General features: G+C 44.5%; 1 protein-coding gene across 1 annotated transcript; it reads right to left on the bottom strand.

Moving 5' to 3' along the window:
* Positions 1–3,216: 3,216 nt before the first annotated feature.
* On the bottom strand, positions 3,217–8,267 carry LOC123144567 (CDP-diacylglycerol--serine O-phosphatidyltransferase 2). The gene is made up of 12 exons (XM_044563779.1): positions 7,729–8,267; positions 6,991–7,056; positions 6,765–6,824; positions 6,494–6,584; positions 6,279–6,333; positions 6,093–6,172; positions 5,872–5,988; positions 5,693–5,777; positions 5,047–5,138; positions 3,967–4,220; positions 3,778–3,866; positions 3,217–3,669 (listed from the first exon to the last, which is right to left on the bottom strand). The coding sequence occupies exons 1-12, from the start codon at positions 7,866–7,868 to the stop codon at positions 3,542–3,544; spliced, it is 1,257 nt and encodes a 418-aa protein (XP_044419714.1). The 5' UTR covers positions 7,869–8,267; the 3' UTR covers positions 3,217–3,541.
* Positions 8,268–15,935: the final 7,668 nt, after the last annotated feature.

Raw genomic sequence — 15,935 nt, 5'->3', positions numbered from 1 at the left:
GCATTTTTTGGCCTATTGCAGTCAAAAAGATAGCCAAATACACTGGAGGTCCCCGCATGGACAAACCAATCCACGAGGCGCTGCAACAAGCACACTCACTGCAGCAACCCAGGTATTGGGTCTTATTTTCCTTTATAGCATTTTTTCACTCGGTTTCAACATTCACGTTTTATTTTTTAAATAAACACGTTTTAAAAGTGTAAGAATTTTTCATAATGTTGCAAACATTTTTGAACAGTTAATTATTCTTCTTAAAGACCTATTTCAATTTTTACTTTTGTGAACATATTTTTGGAAATTGATATTTTTTTCAAATCTGGGAAAATTTTGTTTTAAAAAAAATCGTTTGCCAATCCAAATATTTTATTAGTTTGAGGAACATTTTCTCTACAGTATGAACTTTTTCTGAAATTTTGACCCTTTTTAAATGCGGAAAGCATCTGAAAATTTTAATCATTTTTAAAAACTTTGCGAAACAAGATCATATTCTTGAATTTTCTGAGAAAAGGGGGAAAAGACATCAATATGAAAAACGAGAGCATCAGAACTTCTAGAAGGTTCCCGAAGGGGGGGGGGGGTCGTACAGAAGCTTCTGGAATGTCGCTGGACCATAATCCTGCGCTAAATGGACAGGCCCACCATGACGCACGGAGACAGCCACAAAATTGTTTGTGTATACATAAAATGTTCCTAGATGCATGAAGAACATTTTTGGAATACATGATGAACATTTCATAGATGCATGGTTAATATTTTTTATATATGCATTCAAAAACATTTAATGGGAATATTCATTTTTCTTCATGCATGAAGAACATTTTTTATAGACATGATGATATTTTCAATATATTTTAAATATTTTTAATACATACTTAAAAAATTTAAAATACAAGATGAAGCTTTTTAATACATGATGGACATTTTTTAATACAATATGATATTTTCAAAACAGACGATTTATAAAATACATGACAAATGTTTTTAAAATATATGTTGGACCATTTTTGAAACACAATGAAGTTTTCTGAAATACATGACGATCATTTTTAAGTAAAAGATGCACAATTTTTTTAATACACAATGAACATCTCATGAAATATTACGGGATAGAGGGAGTACATGTTTGACATTTTTCAAATGCGGTAAACATTCTTGAAGTACGGAATGAACATTTTTCTAAACCAGAGATAAAAAATAAATGAATTATGTATCTTTAAAATAAAATAAGTAAGTAAAAATGAAATATATTAAAAACTGGTGGTGAATAGCAAAATAAATTGAGAAATAAAAGTAAAATAAAGTGAATTTATTGATTTAACAATGAAATCAATCTGGAAAGAAAAATCAAAAGGAAAAGGCACAATAGAAAACTGGAAAATCGAGAAGTAGAAAAATGGAAATAGATAAATAAACGTTTTGAGAATCAATAGAGAAATCAACTGCCGCTCCGTGCTAGGACGAACCAATGCGCATAGGAAAGAGAAAAAACGATAGGTAAGGCCGGCTTAGATTGGTGCGCTGTAGAGGAGCGGATGGTGCGAGTCGCAATATAGTTGAGCTAATCTACAGCATCGGCAATCCTTGCGCATGTGCCGCACTATTCGCGGGCAAACACGCACCCTCATAGTAGTGCTAGCGCTTCTATGAGCCGGCCTATTCACGGCTTCTTCTTCCACGTTTCTTCTCCCATGGTCGCACCGGTTTTTAGATGGTTCTAAAACGTTACCTCAATCGAGTTTTTTTTCCTGTATTTTTCGCTTTTAATTTTTTGATCTTGTGAACTTTTCAAAAATATAACATCTTTTCAAATTCACAAAAATTTTCAAATTCGAGAACAACTTTTGGAATTGGGAAAGTTTTTTCATATTCAAGAAAAAGTTTGCAAGTCTAGAAGCATTTTCTTATAATTCAGAACAATTTTTGGAAAATCAAGAATTTTCGAAAGAAGGTCAAATTCATGAATATTTTTTTATATCTAGAAATTCCGCAAGCATTTTTTAAGATTCTGGAACAAAGATTTGAAATTTGGGACACTTGTTTCAGTGAATATTATTTGATATTCAGGAATTATTTTTGAAATTCGCGAATATGTTTTGAATCAGGAAACACTTTTTACAATTTTGGTACAATATTTTAAAATTTGCAAGCAATGTCTGGAATTAATTAACATTTTTTAATTTAGAAATTATCTAAAATAAAACAGGCCAAAGTAAATAAAACTGACTGAAAACTCGTTTTGTAAAAAAAAAGTCCATCGAAAAACAGATAAAAAGAAACACCAAAGAACCTCGTTGGTAGAGATCGTGATGCTATGTGGGCCGGTCCAGTTTACCCTGTAGGGGGGGAGGGTGTGTGTTAGGTCGCTCCCCAAACCATTTTACGCGCGCATTAGGAGCTCTCTCTCTGTAGGAGCAATGCTACAGCTACGTAGGGAGTTACGAAACTTTTATTAATTAGCCAGTTGGCAGAATATGATTGGGATTAGGAGAGAGAAGGGGCCCAGCCCACTGAAAATCAGAGAATTAGTTAAGGCTGTGTTCGGTTGAGAGGGATTTGGCAGGGATTGAAGTGGATTTAATCCTCTACAAGTCAAAACCCCCCAAATCCCTCCAATCCTCTTATGGAGGGGTGTAACCGAACAAGGCCTAAGGGATTTTACGTAACCCCTTTGGTAGGTCTAGGATATTGCTCTCTATAGCATCCGTTTGCCCTTTTTTATCACCCCTTTTGACTTATTCCTATTTTCTAAAACTTTATTTGCCTACTAATTTCAATGATCCTCGGCAAAAGTCAATGTTTGCAACCTAGCTTTTATATTCCAGTTACTAACCAAACATCCTAAAAAAATTATTAACCAAACATATGCTCCTGCAATTTTTATTACTTAAATAATACGCTCCTGCAATTTTCATTATTGGCACAACTTATTTTGGGACGATTTGAACACGCCTGCGGCCTGCCACACAACTTAGTAGAAGAGGTGTGACAAAGTCCAGCCATTATACATTTTTACAGGAAAATACTACTGTACAATTTTTGTGACAAAGTCCAGCTATTAACCAACCATATTCTCCTACAATTTTCATTATTTAAGTATATGCTTGGGACTTCCTTTTTTCTTACAACTCCTTAAAGACTCTTTTCTTGTTCTTGTCCAGAATAGTTTAGTTAGCATCAGAAACCTGGACCAAACAAAAATATAAACTCGGCGCAAAAGGAAAAAAAAAGCCCCATACTTATATATTTTTTGTACACAAAGATCGTCCAAGCATTTTGAGACAGACCCCAATCAATGTAGAATCTCGATTTATTAGCTCGTTACATCATGCCTTGATGCATTATTGTTGATTGATCTATAATTGTCAATCTTATGAAGCTGGCAACAATGGGCTACTGTGACAGACCAGGTTCGTGTCACTGTCAGGAGCCACATGGAATTGGCTCCCCTGAGGTTTTTCAGTTACATCATATATGTACAGCCTATGTATAGAAAAAGTAACTTTGAAGTGATTCAGTAGAAATCACTCTTCCCACCAAACTATCAGAGATTCTTTCTGCGGAATTTCTGGTGGTTCCTCCACGACCACGCGAGCAAGAAGATCACGAACGCTACCCCCGCCGACCTCCAAAAGATGATCAGCCAGGTAGGCATCGGATCATGAAAAAGCCCTGGCCAAAATCATTTCAGTTTCTAAATGTTAGACATTTATAAATGTCAATTTTGCAGTGCATGAAACAGCAGGGTTATATATGATGAGGTGAAAAAGGTGAGCTCACCATGCCCAAACTTCATGCAGATAAGAAGCTCCACTATGCATATGGCTACAGAGAGCCAACAGAAGGCGCCGACCTTCTTCACCGGTTTGCTGAGGTGATCAAAACAGTTCATGGCCAAATGTTATAATTCCATCAATAAATGCATGCTTAATTTGTTGGCAGGTTTGTGCAAGAGGAACTGAGAAGTACCTGTCCTGCAGGTACGAGTTGTACTCGCGGATGGTCGGGATCGCGATCAGCCACCAGAGGATCAATCTGTACACAACCAAGGGATTCCTCGGAGGGATCCAGAGGCAGAATTTAAGGAAAAATGTGTTGAGTTCCACCATCATGAAAACGACGCAGAGGAACAACACTTGGATGAACCGCAACGGACCCATGAACGGCTGCCATTGATCCTTGTCCCACTGTGCCGGAGTGAACTGGCTCAACGATCTTTTCACCTGCAAATCAAAAGGGAGGAAGTAGATGGTGTAAGCAGATTGAATCAAAACTAAATAGTCTGCACGGCTAAGCCTCAAGATTCAACGAAAAATCACACTGACAATACTGACACCAACTTATGTTGAAAATATTTTTTATTAAATGGTCAGTTAACTAATATAAAGTCAGCCAATAGTTCCCAAGAATAAACTGTGAAAAAGATGATAAAAAATAGTATAGTTTCTTTTAAACAACATTTCCTTTTCTCAGACTCTAGCAAGCTTCCTTCCAAATCAATGTTTGTTAGGCCATAACATCATATCGATTGCTTAGCTGTACAAAGACTGATTAACAAGTTTGGTTGTCTGTAACAGGCTGTTACTGTTCACATGTGGGTACAGTACCAGAAAAATGCATAGAGAATTGGCATGCAGCAGACAAATTATGAAAGGGGAAAAAAATCATGGAACAATAATGACAAAAGACAGATTTGAACAGCGCGAGACACAGCCCCACTGGGATGCCCTTGCATCATGTTGCCTGGTATCTAACATACAAGAAGTCAAAGCAATTCACTTTTCCTCAGTAACTGGCTGACAGCAAAGGTTTCATGGAGTTACTACTGGTCTTGCACTACAATCTGGTCAGAGTCTGTCATAACTCAAAACATTATTCATGCTGTAATTTTGAGAAAGCCGGAGGAGACCGTGGGAATCTGACAAGTACAGGATCTTGGCCACTCATTGTGGCAAAAGAACACTGATGTGCTAATTAGGGACTGTGGATGCAATTGATTCATGAGACAAGGCAACCATTGGTCTGTTGATGTATTTTCAGTGATCATACCTTACCCATGATGCTGGGCTGTCGGCTCAGTCCAACCCATTCATATGTTTTACCATCGAAGTACCGGACCGTGTGCATTCCCGCCCAAATACCTGAATCAGAATACCAGAATTTCAGTAAAAGATTGCACCTGTGACAGAACTAGCAAGTTGGTGTGATGAGGTGTTGCAGCAACTGATATGAATTTTCAGTGAGCTGAACATGGTTAGCTCCCGTACACATAGTACTTGATTATTAAAGTAGCCATTCCATCAACATAAGGGCAATCAATATTCGAAATAGTGATTTGTGTATTAGTCAAAGACTTGTTCCGCTACTGGTGCTAGTCCAGTTTCTACCACTGAAGCAAAAGAACAAGAGAAACTAAATTTTATTGTCAAGTAGGAAGTATCCTATGTAGCAATCAGCAGTATGTCGATCAGGCACTACAGGTTATCCCTTCCAAATTTTGGATACATCACATCAATATTTTTAATGTTATCACGTTACAGTTGATAAGGTCAGATTCAAAGGAACTGTATCAAATCAAGCAAACCGAGAAGCACTCAGCTTTTTGAATATGCATAAATCTATTACAGGAAATTTCTGGGTAATATATGCCATGAAGAAGGTATGCAGAGTCATTAAGTGTCTTTAGATGTCTCACCAAACCAATTGCAGATCAAGATGTCCAAGATGATACTATCCCACCAGCACTCATTAAAGTTTGGCAACATATGTCGGAACGTAAGCTGCAAAAGATGATAATGAGCACACTTCATTGTCAAAGACGGCAATAAGGCGACAAAAGCATAACTTCTTCCAAACAAGACGACCAGATCTAACCTCCATTAGCTCGAAGCCAATCGACAAGACCCAGAGGAGAGCCTGATTTCGTATCATTACAGCCTTGCCCCACCAGCCCAAGACATGGGCGACCACAAATTCATCAAACAATGTCTCCTATACATTGATCAGGAAGCCGTCAAATTTGATGGGATTAATGACAGTAACAATAAAAGGCAGGCCATCTTCATGAAATAGGAAGGTTCACATGGAAATCATACATAAATATTTATGAACTTGTTTTTAGGGTTTTCTGGAACATACAGACGGCAATCGGCTCCATAGGACCTCTCCGGTAATTCTGCAATGGGGGTAAAAAAAAGCAGGGGGTCTGTTAATTAACACCATCTTTTCACAATTTAACCAGTGTTGAATGTGAAACTAACTAATTCACACAAAGACATTACCAACTCCGAGATCAGGAGAAAGGTGTTTCATGAACCGGCGTGCATCATCACGATTCTGGAAAACAAGCGAGAAATTATGAGAAGGCATTTACTCTTGAAGTGTCAAAATCAATGTGTTCAGATGCTAACAGAACAGTAACAAATATTGCGCATAGCAATTTATAGCATGTTCTCCAAGAGGAAAAAAATAAGTACAAATAGTGCGTATATCAAACCTGGAAAAGAAGAAAGGTGAGAGCAACAAGGTAAACAACCGCCAGCCCGTGCACCAGGCGCCAGAAAGCGGGATGGGGCCGAATAAGTATCCTGTCACAATTTCGCCAGATGGCTGAATTATTGTCTATCAAATCATCCAATGAGACCAGCACACCAAGCAAATTTACAAGAATCTTCTTAAATCATGAATAATTCAACTGAATTTGCACAATTGAGCAGTAATGTTCAGTTTCTACAGAAAAAAATGAAAACTGGGAGAAATTAACTCACGTTGATGGTGCCTGGAGTGTGCAATAGGCGAGGAACACCGCAATCATGGCCCAGACACCCCTGGAAAGCGCCAGCAGGCAAAAACCATGTCAGCGTCACTCGCTCTCCCCAATCATTTTTGCCGAAAAGGCCGCATCAGAAAGCATTTCTCCCCAGCCGTTATGAACATGACAGCGAAAAGGAAATTCAGGTTGGCTTCAGCCATACTACTACTAGTACATAATACCTCTTGATAGATGTCGAGCTGCTGTGAGAGGCAGCGCCCTCCGGATCCAGAGCTCCACTCGCCCAGCTGAAACCAGAAAAATATTGAAGTTTGAGGTCAGATGACAGCTAGAGAAAGTAAAGAGGTGAAGAAGAACAGTCCACATTTCTTCAGTAGTGCTACAAGTTACTGAATCCGTTGCTTGCCCCGTGTGAGTTCTTCCGACACATATTTTCCTTTGGGATAACTTGGCACTCAGCTCACATCCATTCATTCATTCATTCATCAAGCAACAGCAGAGGTGTTCTTCTAGGATGATGTGAAATGCAGTGCAGCCGAGCAGCAGAATAATATTTTCAGACAAATAAAATTGGCTTGAGATATTCGGAAAAGATTTGGATTCTCATCACCTACACTCCTAGGTTGGTTCATTATGCTTCAATCATTCATTCGAAAGCTGAATCCTTTGGCACAAACCCCATTAAATTTGGACCCAGGAAAATAAGTATTCCTTGGGGAAAAAAGAGTGTACAACTCTGACACTGTTGCAGCACCTGATATCCCTGCACGCCCTTGTACTTGCCCCAGCGCAGACGCGCACGCTTTTTCACATCTGGTTTTGACTTTTGACAGCCGGTCGCACGGCCGGCGGAAGAAGAAGAAGAAGAAAAAAGATAAAAAAAAAGCTCGGGAATTGCGACGAACACGGGAGGAATCGATCGACCGGCGAAGGGGATAGGATAGGACGGGGTTGCTTACATGAGGAGGCATGCGCCGACGAGGAGCACGGAGATGGTGCGCGGCTTGTAGAGCCAGGCCGTCCACGGGTCGTACTCCTCGGCCGGCGGCGTGCGCGGCCGCGCCCTCTGCCTCGCCGCCGCCGCCGCCGCCGCCTCCATGCCGGACCGAAACAGAGGAACGGCACAACGGACTATCAGCGGCGGCGACGACGGGGACCGCCGCCGGCCAGGCGGTGGCTAAACGCCAAGAAGGCGGCCTGCCGCCAGCGTCCCGACACGTATGGATGGACAGGCTGGCCGCCCGAGGAATCGAGGAGAGTTCGTTCAGGACTCCAGCTGCTGTCCTCGTGGACCAGCGACCCTATCCGCAGCGCTTGCCGAGGAAGGGTGCAGAATTCGGCGGAAGCGGAGGCGGCGGGCGATCGGAGCCGGTGGGACGGAGGGAGGAGGGGGAGGTGGAGGTGGAGGTGGCGGCTGGGTTCTTCTTCTTCTTTAAAGAAGGAAGGAGGAGGGAGACGGGACGGGACGGGGGAGAGTGGGAGAGGAGCCGTGAGCGGCGATGGTGGATTGGATTTGGCGTGTCCACGTACGACGCGGCGGCGCCACGGAAATCACGGAGCCACCGCCGTTCCGTCTGCACCCCGGCCCGGCCTACGACTGGCAGGCAGGTCCCCCGGCTCCCCGGGCTCGGCTCGCCTGGCACCTAGTAGTAGTTGTTGTAGGACCATTGTTATTCCTCGCCCGGTTCACCAACCAATTTTGTTCGATTCCACTTGTATTTTTTTTATGGTAATACGTGTCTCATTCATATCATAAAGAACAAAGTACAAGTCACGTAAGAACCGACATGACAAAACTGAAAAGATAGCAGAACATCTCTGAGCTTGACAATAACGCCCGTCACCTGCCTCCGACACCATCACACCAGCCACCAAAAAAAAGAATGGCTGATCACCTCCTCACCCGAGCTCGACGCGGCTCCATCGTTGATATGCAGCTTTGCGGACCTCCAAGGTGGCTCACCAAAAGTGAAGCCATTGCCGTTGAACGAATCAGACCGGGGCAACACCCCGGACACGTCATCGAACTCCAGATCTGGCACCCCATCACGACTAAGACGCCGAAGGAGGAAACCATACCTGTCATCCATGAATCACGAACCCAGCACACGTTTCGTCTTCCAGATGTCGCAGATGCAGACCACAATCTGAATCCGCTCCTGGACTACCTCCCAAGCTCCACACCGACGCTGGAGCAAACGTCGTCGCAACGTTGAAGCCCGAGGACACAGGTCCACCACAAGGATGCCGCCGCCGCCACACCATCCTTGCTTGAACAGACTGATTTCCAGATCCATCCCCAACCATAGGACTGATGGCCTCGTCAGAAAAGGATCCGAAGAATATTTATTCAACGTCGTCATCGTCGCCGCCAAAACAAAGACGATGAACAACCTAAAAACCTAGACTACGGATGAGTAAAAATGATCCACACGCGTGGATCCGGCGACCCCCCCCCCCCCCCCCTCACCATCGACGACCGAAGTCGCCGGCGGATGGGAGCCGCCGGAGAACGGCGTTGGAAGATCGGCTCCTGGCGGCGTTCTAACAAGAAATGCTATGGTACTTTATTATAGTACGTGAGAAACACCCTTACCGACAGCACGGGCCTCGCAAATGAAACGGTTACCAAGTACAAAACTAACATATAAATGTGACCACCCATAAATTTTCTTTTGAGAAACACATATACTCACTCCTATGAAACCCCTGTTTATGTAAGCACCTTCAGAGACCAAATGGGCAAACCTTAATGCCTTTTAGATAAAATGCAATCATCTGCGATAGGTCTAAGACTTCAATTCAGATGGGCATTGTGCAAGTTCCATCACAAAATCTAGCCATTCTGAATCATGCATGGTCCACTCGTTAACTGCCAATAAAATTTATGATGTACGTGTCGGAAAACGTATCCGTCAAGGTAAATTGCTACAATTACATATGTGTGCGTTCAGCGGGAGGAAACGTTGCCGTCGATTAGGAACCTCCTGTCACGACTTCTCAATCTCAAAATGATGTGTCGGCTCAATCTCTTGGAGGTGCTCATAGGGGATAGGGTATGCGTGCGTGCGTTCATAGGGATGAATGTGTGTATGTATGAACAGCTGTGTCTGTATTGTGTTTGTTAAAAAAAACAAATACATGTATACTTGATATGACGTGTACACATCGTCGTGTTTCTCTACCCTACGCGACCACTCGCCGTCGTTTCTACTCGTACCATATGTCATACGTAGGCGTGTACGTACGTAGGTGGGCAGGCATAGGCAGGGCCGGCCGGGTGAGAGACTCTGGCACCGAGTACGTACAGGAATGTTGCCTAGGGCAAAGGTGAAGTAGTAGTATACTCTATGTTGTCCTGGGGTACGGAGTGCGGAGGAGACCGGGACGGCCACCGTGTCGTACCCGCGCGAGCGCAGAGCCGGGGGACGACACGTACGGCGGGTGAATATGATCCGGGACGTCACGGTCAAACCCGCACGGACACACGTCCCGGCGCACGCGAAAGGCACCTCGGTCTCCGGCACGGGCCGTGAACGCGCACGGCGCTTGGGTCCGGCCACGGACACGGCTCCACGCTCCGATGCCTCCCCGCGTCGATCGTCACGTGCCTGCTCCCGTGTTGTGCGAGTCCTAAATTTAATCCTTTGAGCAAAGACACAACCATTCCAGATTTTTTTGTCGTTATATTGGTGACATATTTTTCTAAAATAAAAAATCAAGTCTTCAGACAATGTGTGATTAGCGAGGGAAAATGTTCGCATCAACTATGAAGGTGTCTATGACGACTTGATCAATCTTAAAATAATGTGCAGGACTAGTCTTCCAAAATTGTTCATAGGGTAATGTATGCGTACATGCATTTTGTAGGAGTGAGTGTACATGCATTCATAGGAGTGAGTGCATCGACTATGAAGACGTCTGTGACGACTTCGTCAATCTCAAGATGACGTGCCGTCTCGGTCTCTCGGAGGTGCTCATATGAGTAGGTTGTGCGAGCGTGCGTTTATTAGGATGAGTGTGCGTGCGCATGTATGAGTGTGCGTCTGTACCACGTAAAAAAAGTGTTGTGTTTTTTTTTTTGCAAAATCTTCATGCTCAATTTCGTTAACGCTGCGTTTGGATGTCTGTATTGAAGGCCTCCGTATTGAATTGGTTTCAATTCCATTTCACTGAGGAAACTGTAATGGGCATGAATACGAATTATCTTGTTTGGATGCTCAATGAATTGGCTGAGGGAATCTCAGTGAAGTTTCAATACGAAATCATGTTTGGATGGCAAACTATATAATTGGGTAGTGCTTTGTTCTAAATCAAAATTTGTACAATGTGTGGCTATAATTGAATGATTATATAGCAATAAAAAATAACAAATATTCACATAATAACAACAATTATTATCTTACGGGAACAAAGTACAAATTGTGGTGCATCCTCCAAGCTACATGCTTCTGTGAAATGACAGTTCTACCAAATCATCCCATCTTCTACACTAAAAATCGGGTGCTCCTCGAACAGCTCAGCTGCAACAAATATAAACTCCTCATTCCACATTGGATTCAGAGTCCTGCCTGGTGATGCTCGGGCTCTAATTTTGTGCTTCAATGATATTGACACGCAAATACCAAAGCTTGGGAGTAAGCAGGGGCGGAGCCAGGATTTTGGTATGGGGGGGGGGGGGGGGGGCAAGTCAAGTTCATAACTTCTTTTCTAGACCGAAAAGATAACTATCATCATACCGTAATATGCGACATGGATACAATTGTATGAGTTTGAATCTACCTCTACCATTGCCAATAAGATGACATAATGTTAATAATGAAGAGAACTTACCTGCTAATATTTTTTGACGTATATGATCACGCAATGCCAAAGAAAGTCTCCCAGTTGGCGCTTAAAAGATAGATTGATATTTAGAGTGTTTAGGGGCACTTCCTAGCTGATATGGTCTCTTAGATATATAAAAATATCGAGAATTATCTTGCTTCTCCGGTGGCACCACCCAATTTGACATGTTTTTGCTTGTTCTCCAACATTAGCCATGTCCGTCATATCCTGATCGTTAGTGTCAATTGGATCAGGATTTGTAACTTGCACATCAACCTCATTAATAATTTTAGTAGGATGAGAATTTGAAGCAACAGGCTTAAAAATGAATTAATCTTACTGGTGTTTTGCTCCTCATAGCTGCCAAATTGCAGTCTTGCAGTAAGCTACTGTATATTGGACAAGTTGGACATAGCAAAAATTTACATCACAAATAAGAACTAATGCAAGATAATTTGCATGACGATCATGATAATTTTTAGGACACGTACAAGATAGAAATTCTTCATAGAATTATAGAATCATAGCATCACAAATCACAAAACCAAAACAAATAAACAACACAAATCTCGTGTATAAGTTCAACAATGATAGAAGATGAGGAATTAGGGATTTAGATTAGTAGATGCATGGTGTGATGTACTGATGTGTCCAACTTTGGGTTCTTGGCTACTTCCCGCTGGTTGGATCCGGATGATTTGACAACTGAAGGAGGCTGCGTCGCGCCGTCGCGGTATGAATAGGATCGGCAGAAGCAGGGCAGGGGAGCGAGCAGAGGCGACCGGGCGTGCGAGGGCAAGGAACGGCGGAGACTAATTTCGCGTACTAACCAACGTAGAGGCCAATCACACGTGAGAACCCAACGCCCAGGAGGCCAGGAGACTAGAGGCAATCGGCCAATCTGGCCACTAGTGGGCTTCACATGGGCCTTTTCCTTTGTTTCTAAAATTAGGGGGGGTCGAGTATGTATAAACCTGAGGAATATGTGCGTTCCGATCGGTAATTACGTTGCATCGCTCGATCGATTGTTAGGGGGGGCCAGGCCCCTGCTCGCCTCCCCTTGGCTCCGCCACTGGGAGTAAGATAAACTTTTGATCTAATGCTTGCAAGGCCATCGCCAGGGATTAACGCCACATTAGAGTGCCATGGGCTGGCTGAGCAAGGAAAGAAAGAGGAAGGGGATCCAGTTAAAGGGGAGAAGATGATGGCAGAGGAGATGGCATGAGGACCGTTGCGGGCATGGTAGGATATGGGGTGCCACGGCCGGAGATGTGTGGCCAGTGGCCGGAGATCCGACGGAGGCCGTGCAGGTCAGGGAGGGAGCGGCTGCAGGGGGTGGATGGATCCGATCGAGAGGAGGGCATGGGGGTGGATGGATCCAATGGAGAGGAGGAACGTTGCAGGAGTAGGGAAAAGGGGCGGCGCTCGAGGGGCTTGAAGGTGAGCCGCACCCGGAGAGAGGAGGAGAAGGAGGATCGGCGAGTCGGGATGGATACCTGCGGCGGCGGCGGCGCCGCCGCCTCATGAAGCTGGTCTCGCGCGGGGATGGAGGCAGATCTCGGCCCGTCTGTCTCCAATCGTTTTCTTTTGCGGGACTTGCCAATTCGACCCAAATCGAAGCCGAGGAGCTCTGTATCGCCGGAGGGCTGCGCGAGTGAGCGCGATTTCACTCTTGTATTGGGCTCGTTTCAGTCCAGACGTTTCAGTGCGCATCCAAACACCCGAATTGGAAGCTAGCAAATACCAAATCTATTTCAGAGGGTCCATTACAGACATCCAAACACAGCGTAATAGAAATGGCAGCGGGGCTCCTTTTCTCGATTTATTTTTGGCCATGATTCTTCTCCCGCCTACTCTGCTATTCGTCGTTGCCTTCGACTCGTACGTAGGTGGGGCGTGACTCTGGCACCGGGAAGAATTTTGCCAAAGGAGGCGAGGAGAAAAAGGCGAAGTGCAGCCAGGGTTGGTGCCGGCGATGGATTTTGTTGGGGTTGCACGTGCCGGTCTCAACGTCCTAGGCAGTGGGCCCACCGTAGCAGACAACACTCGCCTCTCCTCCGGGCCACGGAGCGCAAAGCAGACCCTGCCCGCGCGCGCAGGCGCAGGGGATGGCGACGCGATCCACGGGCGCATCACACGTATAGCCCGGACCGCGGTGAGCGCGACACGGTTCCCGCTGGGACGCGGTGCGACGCGCCGTCCGATGGCCGTGTGCTCTACTGCGCCGGTGCCGCGGCGGCGGTCCGTCCGTCCGTCCGTCCGTGTCGTGTTTGTTTGGTTGCTTGTTTGCCTGCTGACCGGCGCGAGGGGACGGGCATCGGGACGTGGACGGCGACGTCGGTCCATCCAGGCATCCACGTCGCCGGCCTGAACAGGACGACGATGCGGTGCGATGACGTGTCGCCCCGTCCGTCCTGCTAGCGGCCACCGTTTGCTTCCTCGCGAGTCACGACGTCGTTGTCATCGACCGGCTGTTACGTACGTGCGTCGCCGCGCTGACCGCGTGGGCTTGATCCGTCGGTCGTGTTAATGCTTCTTTGCTTGACATTTTGCAAGTCGAGCCGGTCCAATTGTTCTCAACTATAAATGTCATGTAGTGGAACAAACGCTAAGACTAGCCATAATGGTGAGTAACATACACATATCCCTAGACTATGTTACTGCCTTCATAGTGGATAGTAACATAACTGTGGTAACATGCAAAGCTTCATTTATTAGGTTACAGACTCATATTGCATTAGGACATGTGATGTTACAGTAACTAGCTAAGTTACTATAACTATCTCTCTCCTCATTAACTCATTGCCACATAAGCAAATTTGCTGAGATGGACTCGATGTTACTACTAAAGTTACTCCCACTATGGCTAGTCTAAGGACATCTTCAAAGCGAACCCTCAAACCTCCTACAACCGTCCGAGCAGTGCGTTTGCCATACAAGATAAAGGCTCTGCGGGAGTTCGGACATTCGCCTGGCCTCTCTTTGTCCGGATGGCGGAAAGCCGTTGCTAATTTTGTCTGTTTGGCAAATGATATAGGCGTTTTTATAAGTCAAACTTGGCGGAAGGTCGTGCTCCTGCGTGTGAAAAAAATGAGTTTTGAAATTTAGAAAGATTCCAACAAAGTTTTTATGTATTCGTAATCACATCCAAATGCTACCTACAAAGTTTTAGGCACAAAGTTAAACATTTTGGCGTGTGGACTTTTCTTTTTGAAACATCAACAGTTACCCTAAAATGCGACCCTAATTTTTTTTCCACCGACAAAACACTACAGCTCCGTTTCACATGAAAATTGTCAAGCATACTTGCGACACTAACATGAACATCCACAAAAATGCAGAACTTTTTAAAATATTTTACCCCTTTTTTCAAGTTACTGTTCATCCGCGAGCAAATGCTCTTGGAAGCCAAATCGCCCTCCCCCGGGAAGGCTAGGTTTCCGCCTAATATGTGCGACGTGCAATTCACCTTCCGCCATTCACATCTCACATCATGTTTGGCGGAAGCACTTGTTTCACTTTCTTTACAAACACTTTTTATTTTCTTCAAGTGAGCATGTTGGCGGAAGGTGAAAGACACCAGTTAGCATGGCTCTTTAGGATGGTAGAAGCTTCTCATTTCTTTTTTTTAAGTGCTTATTTAGTACGTATAGTCCAGCTTGTTTAATTTTGTTTTGAAATAGATGCGGACATGGTTTGATGACCGGCTCTCGTATCAGTGTCCGGACTAGCCCGCAGACGATTACGGGGTGCGAGTTGGGGGTCAGCATTGAAGATGCCCTGACATCCACATCCTATTAAGAAAAAAGGAGATAGAAGGTAAGCGGGCTCTTGGTGAAGAGCCAGCTTTAGCACGTGCTCATAGGCACTTTGTGAGAGTGAAAGATGTGCCTTATAATAAAAAAAGTAGTATACTCTTCTAATCAACTATTGTACATATTGGCTATAAGATGGACTATAGATGACATGGCAATGACTTATAGCCAGTAGTTGGCCATACTATTAACCATGCTCTCATGGGACTAGCAACAATGCCTTTCGCTACAACCAATGAAATGGCCGCATGTATGTAGGGTGTCAAAGTGAAACCTTATAAAAAAGGACATGTTTGTAATGCTTTTAGGTCTAATAAATCCGGACCGAGTGAGTATAGAATTAGCCTCTGAAGAACTATCCCAACATGATGGCAAGTTCAAGCTCCCTCAAGTCGAGCCGATGAGCATTTCAAGGACGGTCAACCCGCATGCATCCACCACGTGCACCCGGGACGCGCCGATGAGCCGATCCATCCCTCGCGTCGCTCGTCGCGCCCGTGTCCCGCTGCTGTTGCCGTAGCGGC

This window comes from Triticum aestivum, chromosome 1B (genome assembly GCF_018294505.1).
Source record: "Triticum aestivum cultivar Chinese Spring chromosome 1B, IWGSC CS RefSeq v2.1, whole genome shotgun sequence".
Classification (NCBI taxonomy): domain Eukaryota; kingdom Viridiplantae; phylum Streptophyta; class Magnoliopsida; order Poales; family Poaceae; genus Triticum; species Triticum aestivum.
This window is presented reverse-complemented; position numbering and strand designations above follow the sequence as displayed.

Coding starts and splice junctions, on each gene's coding strand:
- LOC123144567 (XM_044563779.1), bottom strand. CDS start 7,868: ATGGAGGCGGCGGCGGCGGCGGCGGCGAGGCAGAGGGCGCGGCCGCGC. Junction 6,334..6,493: donor TCACCTTTCTTCTTTTCCAG/GTTTGATATACG, acceptor CTTGTTTTCCAG/AATCGTGATGATGCACGCCG. Junction 5,139..5,692: donor CTTGATCTGCAATTGGTTTG/GTGAGACATCTA, acceptor ATTCTGATTCAG/GTATTTGGGCGGGAATGCAC.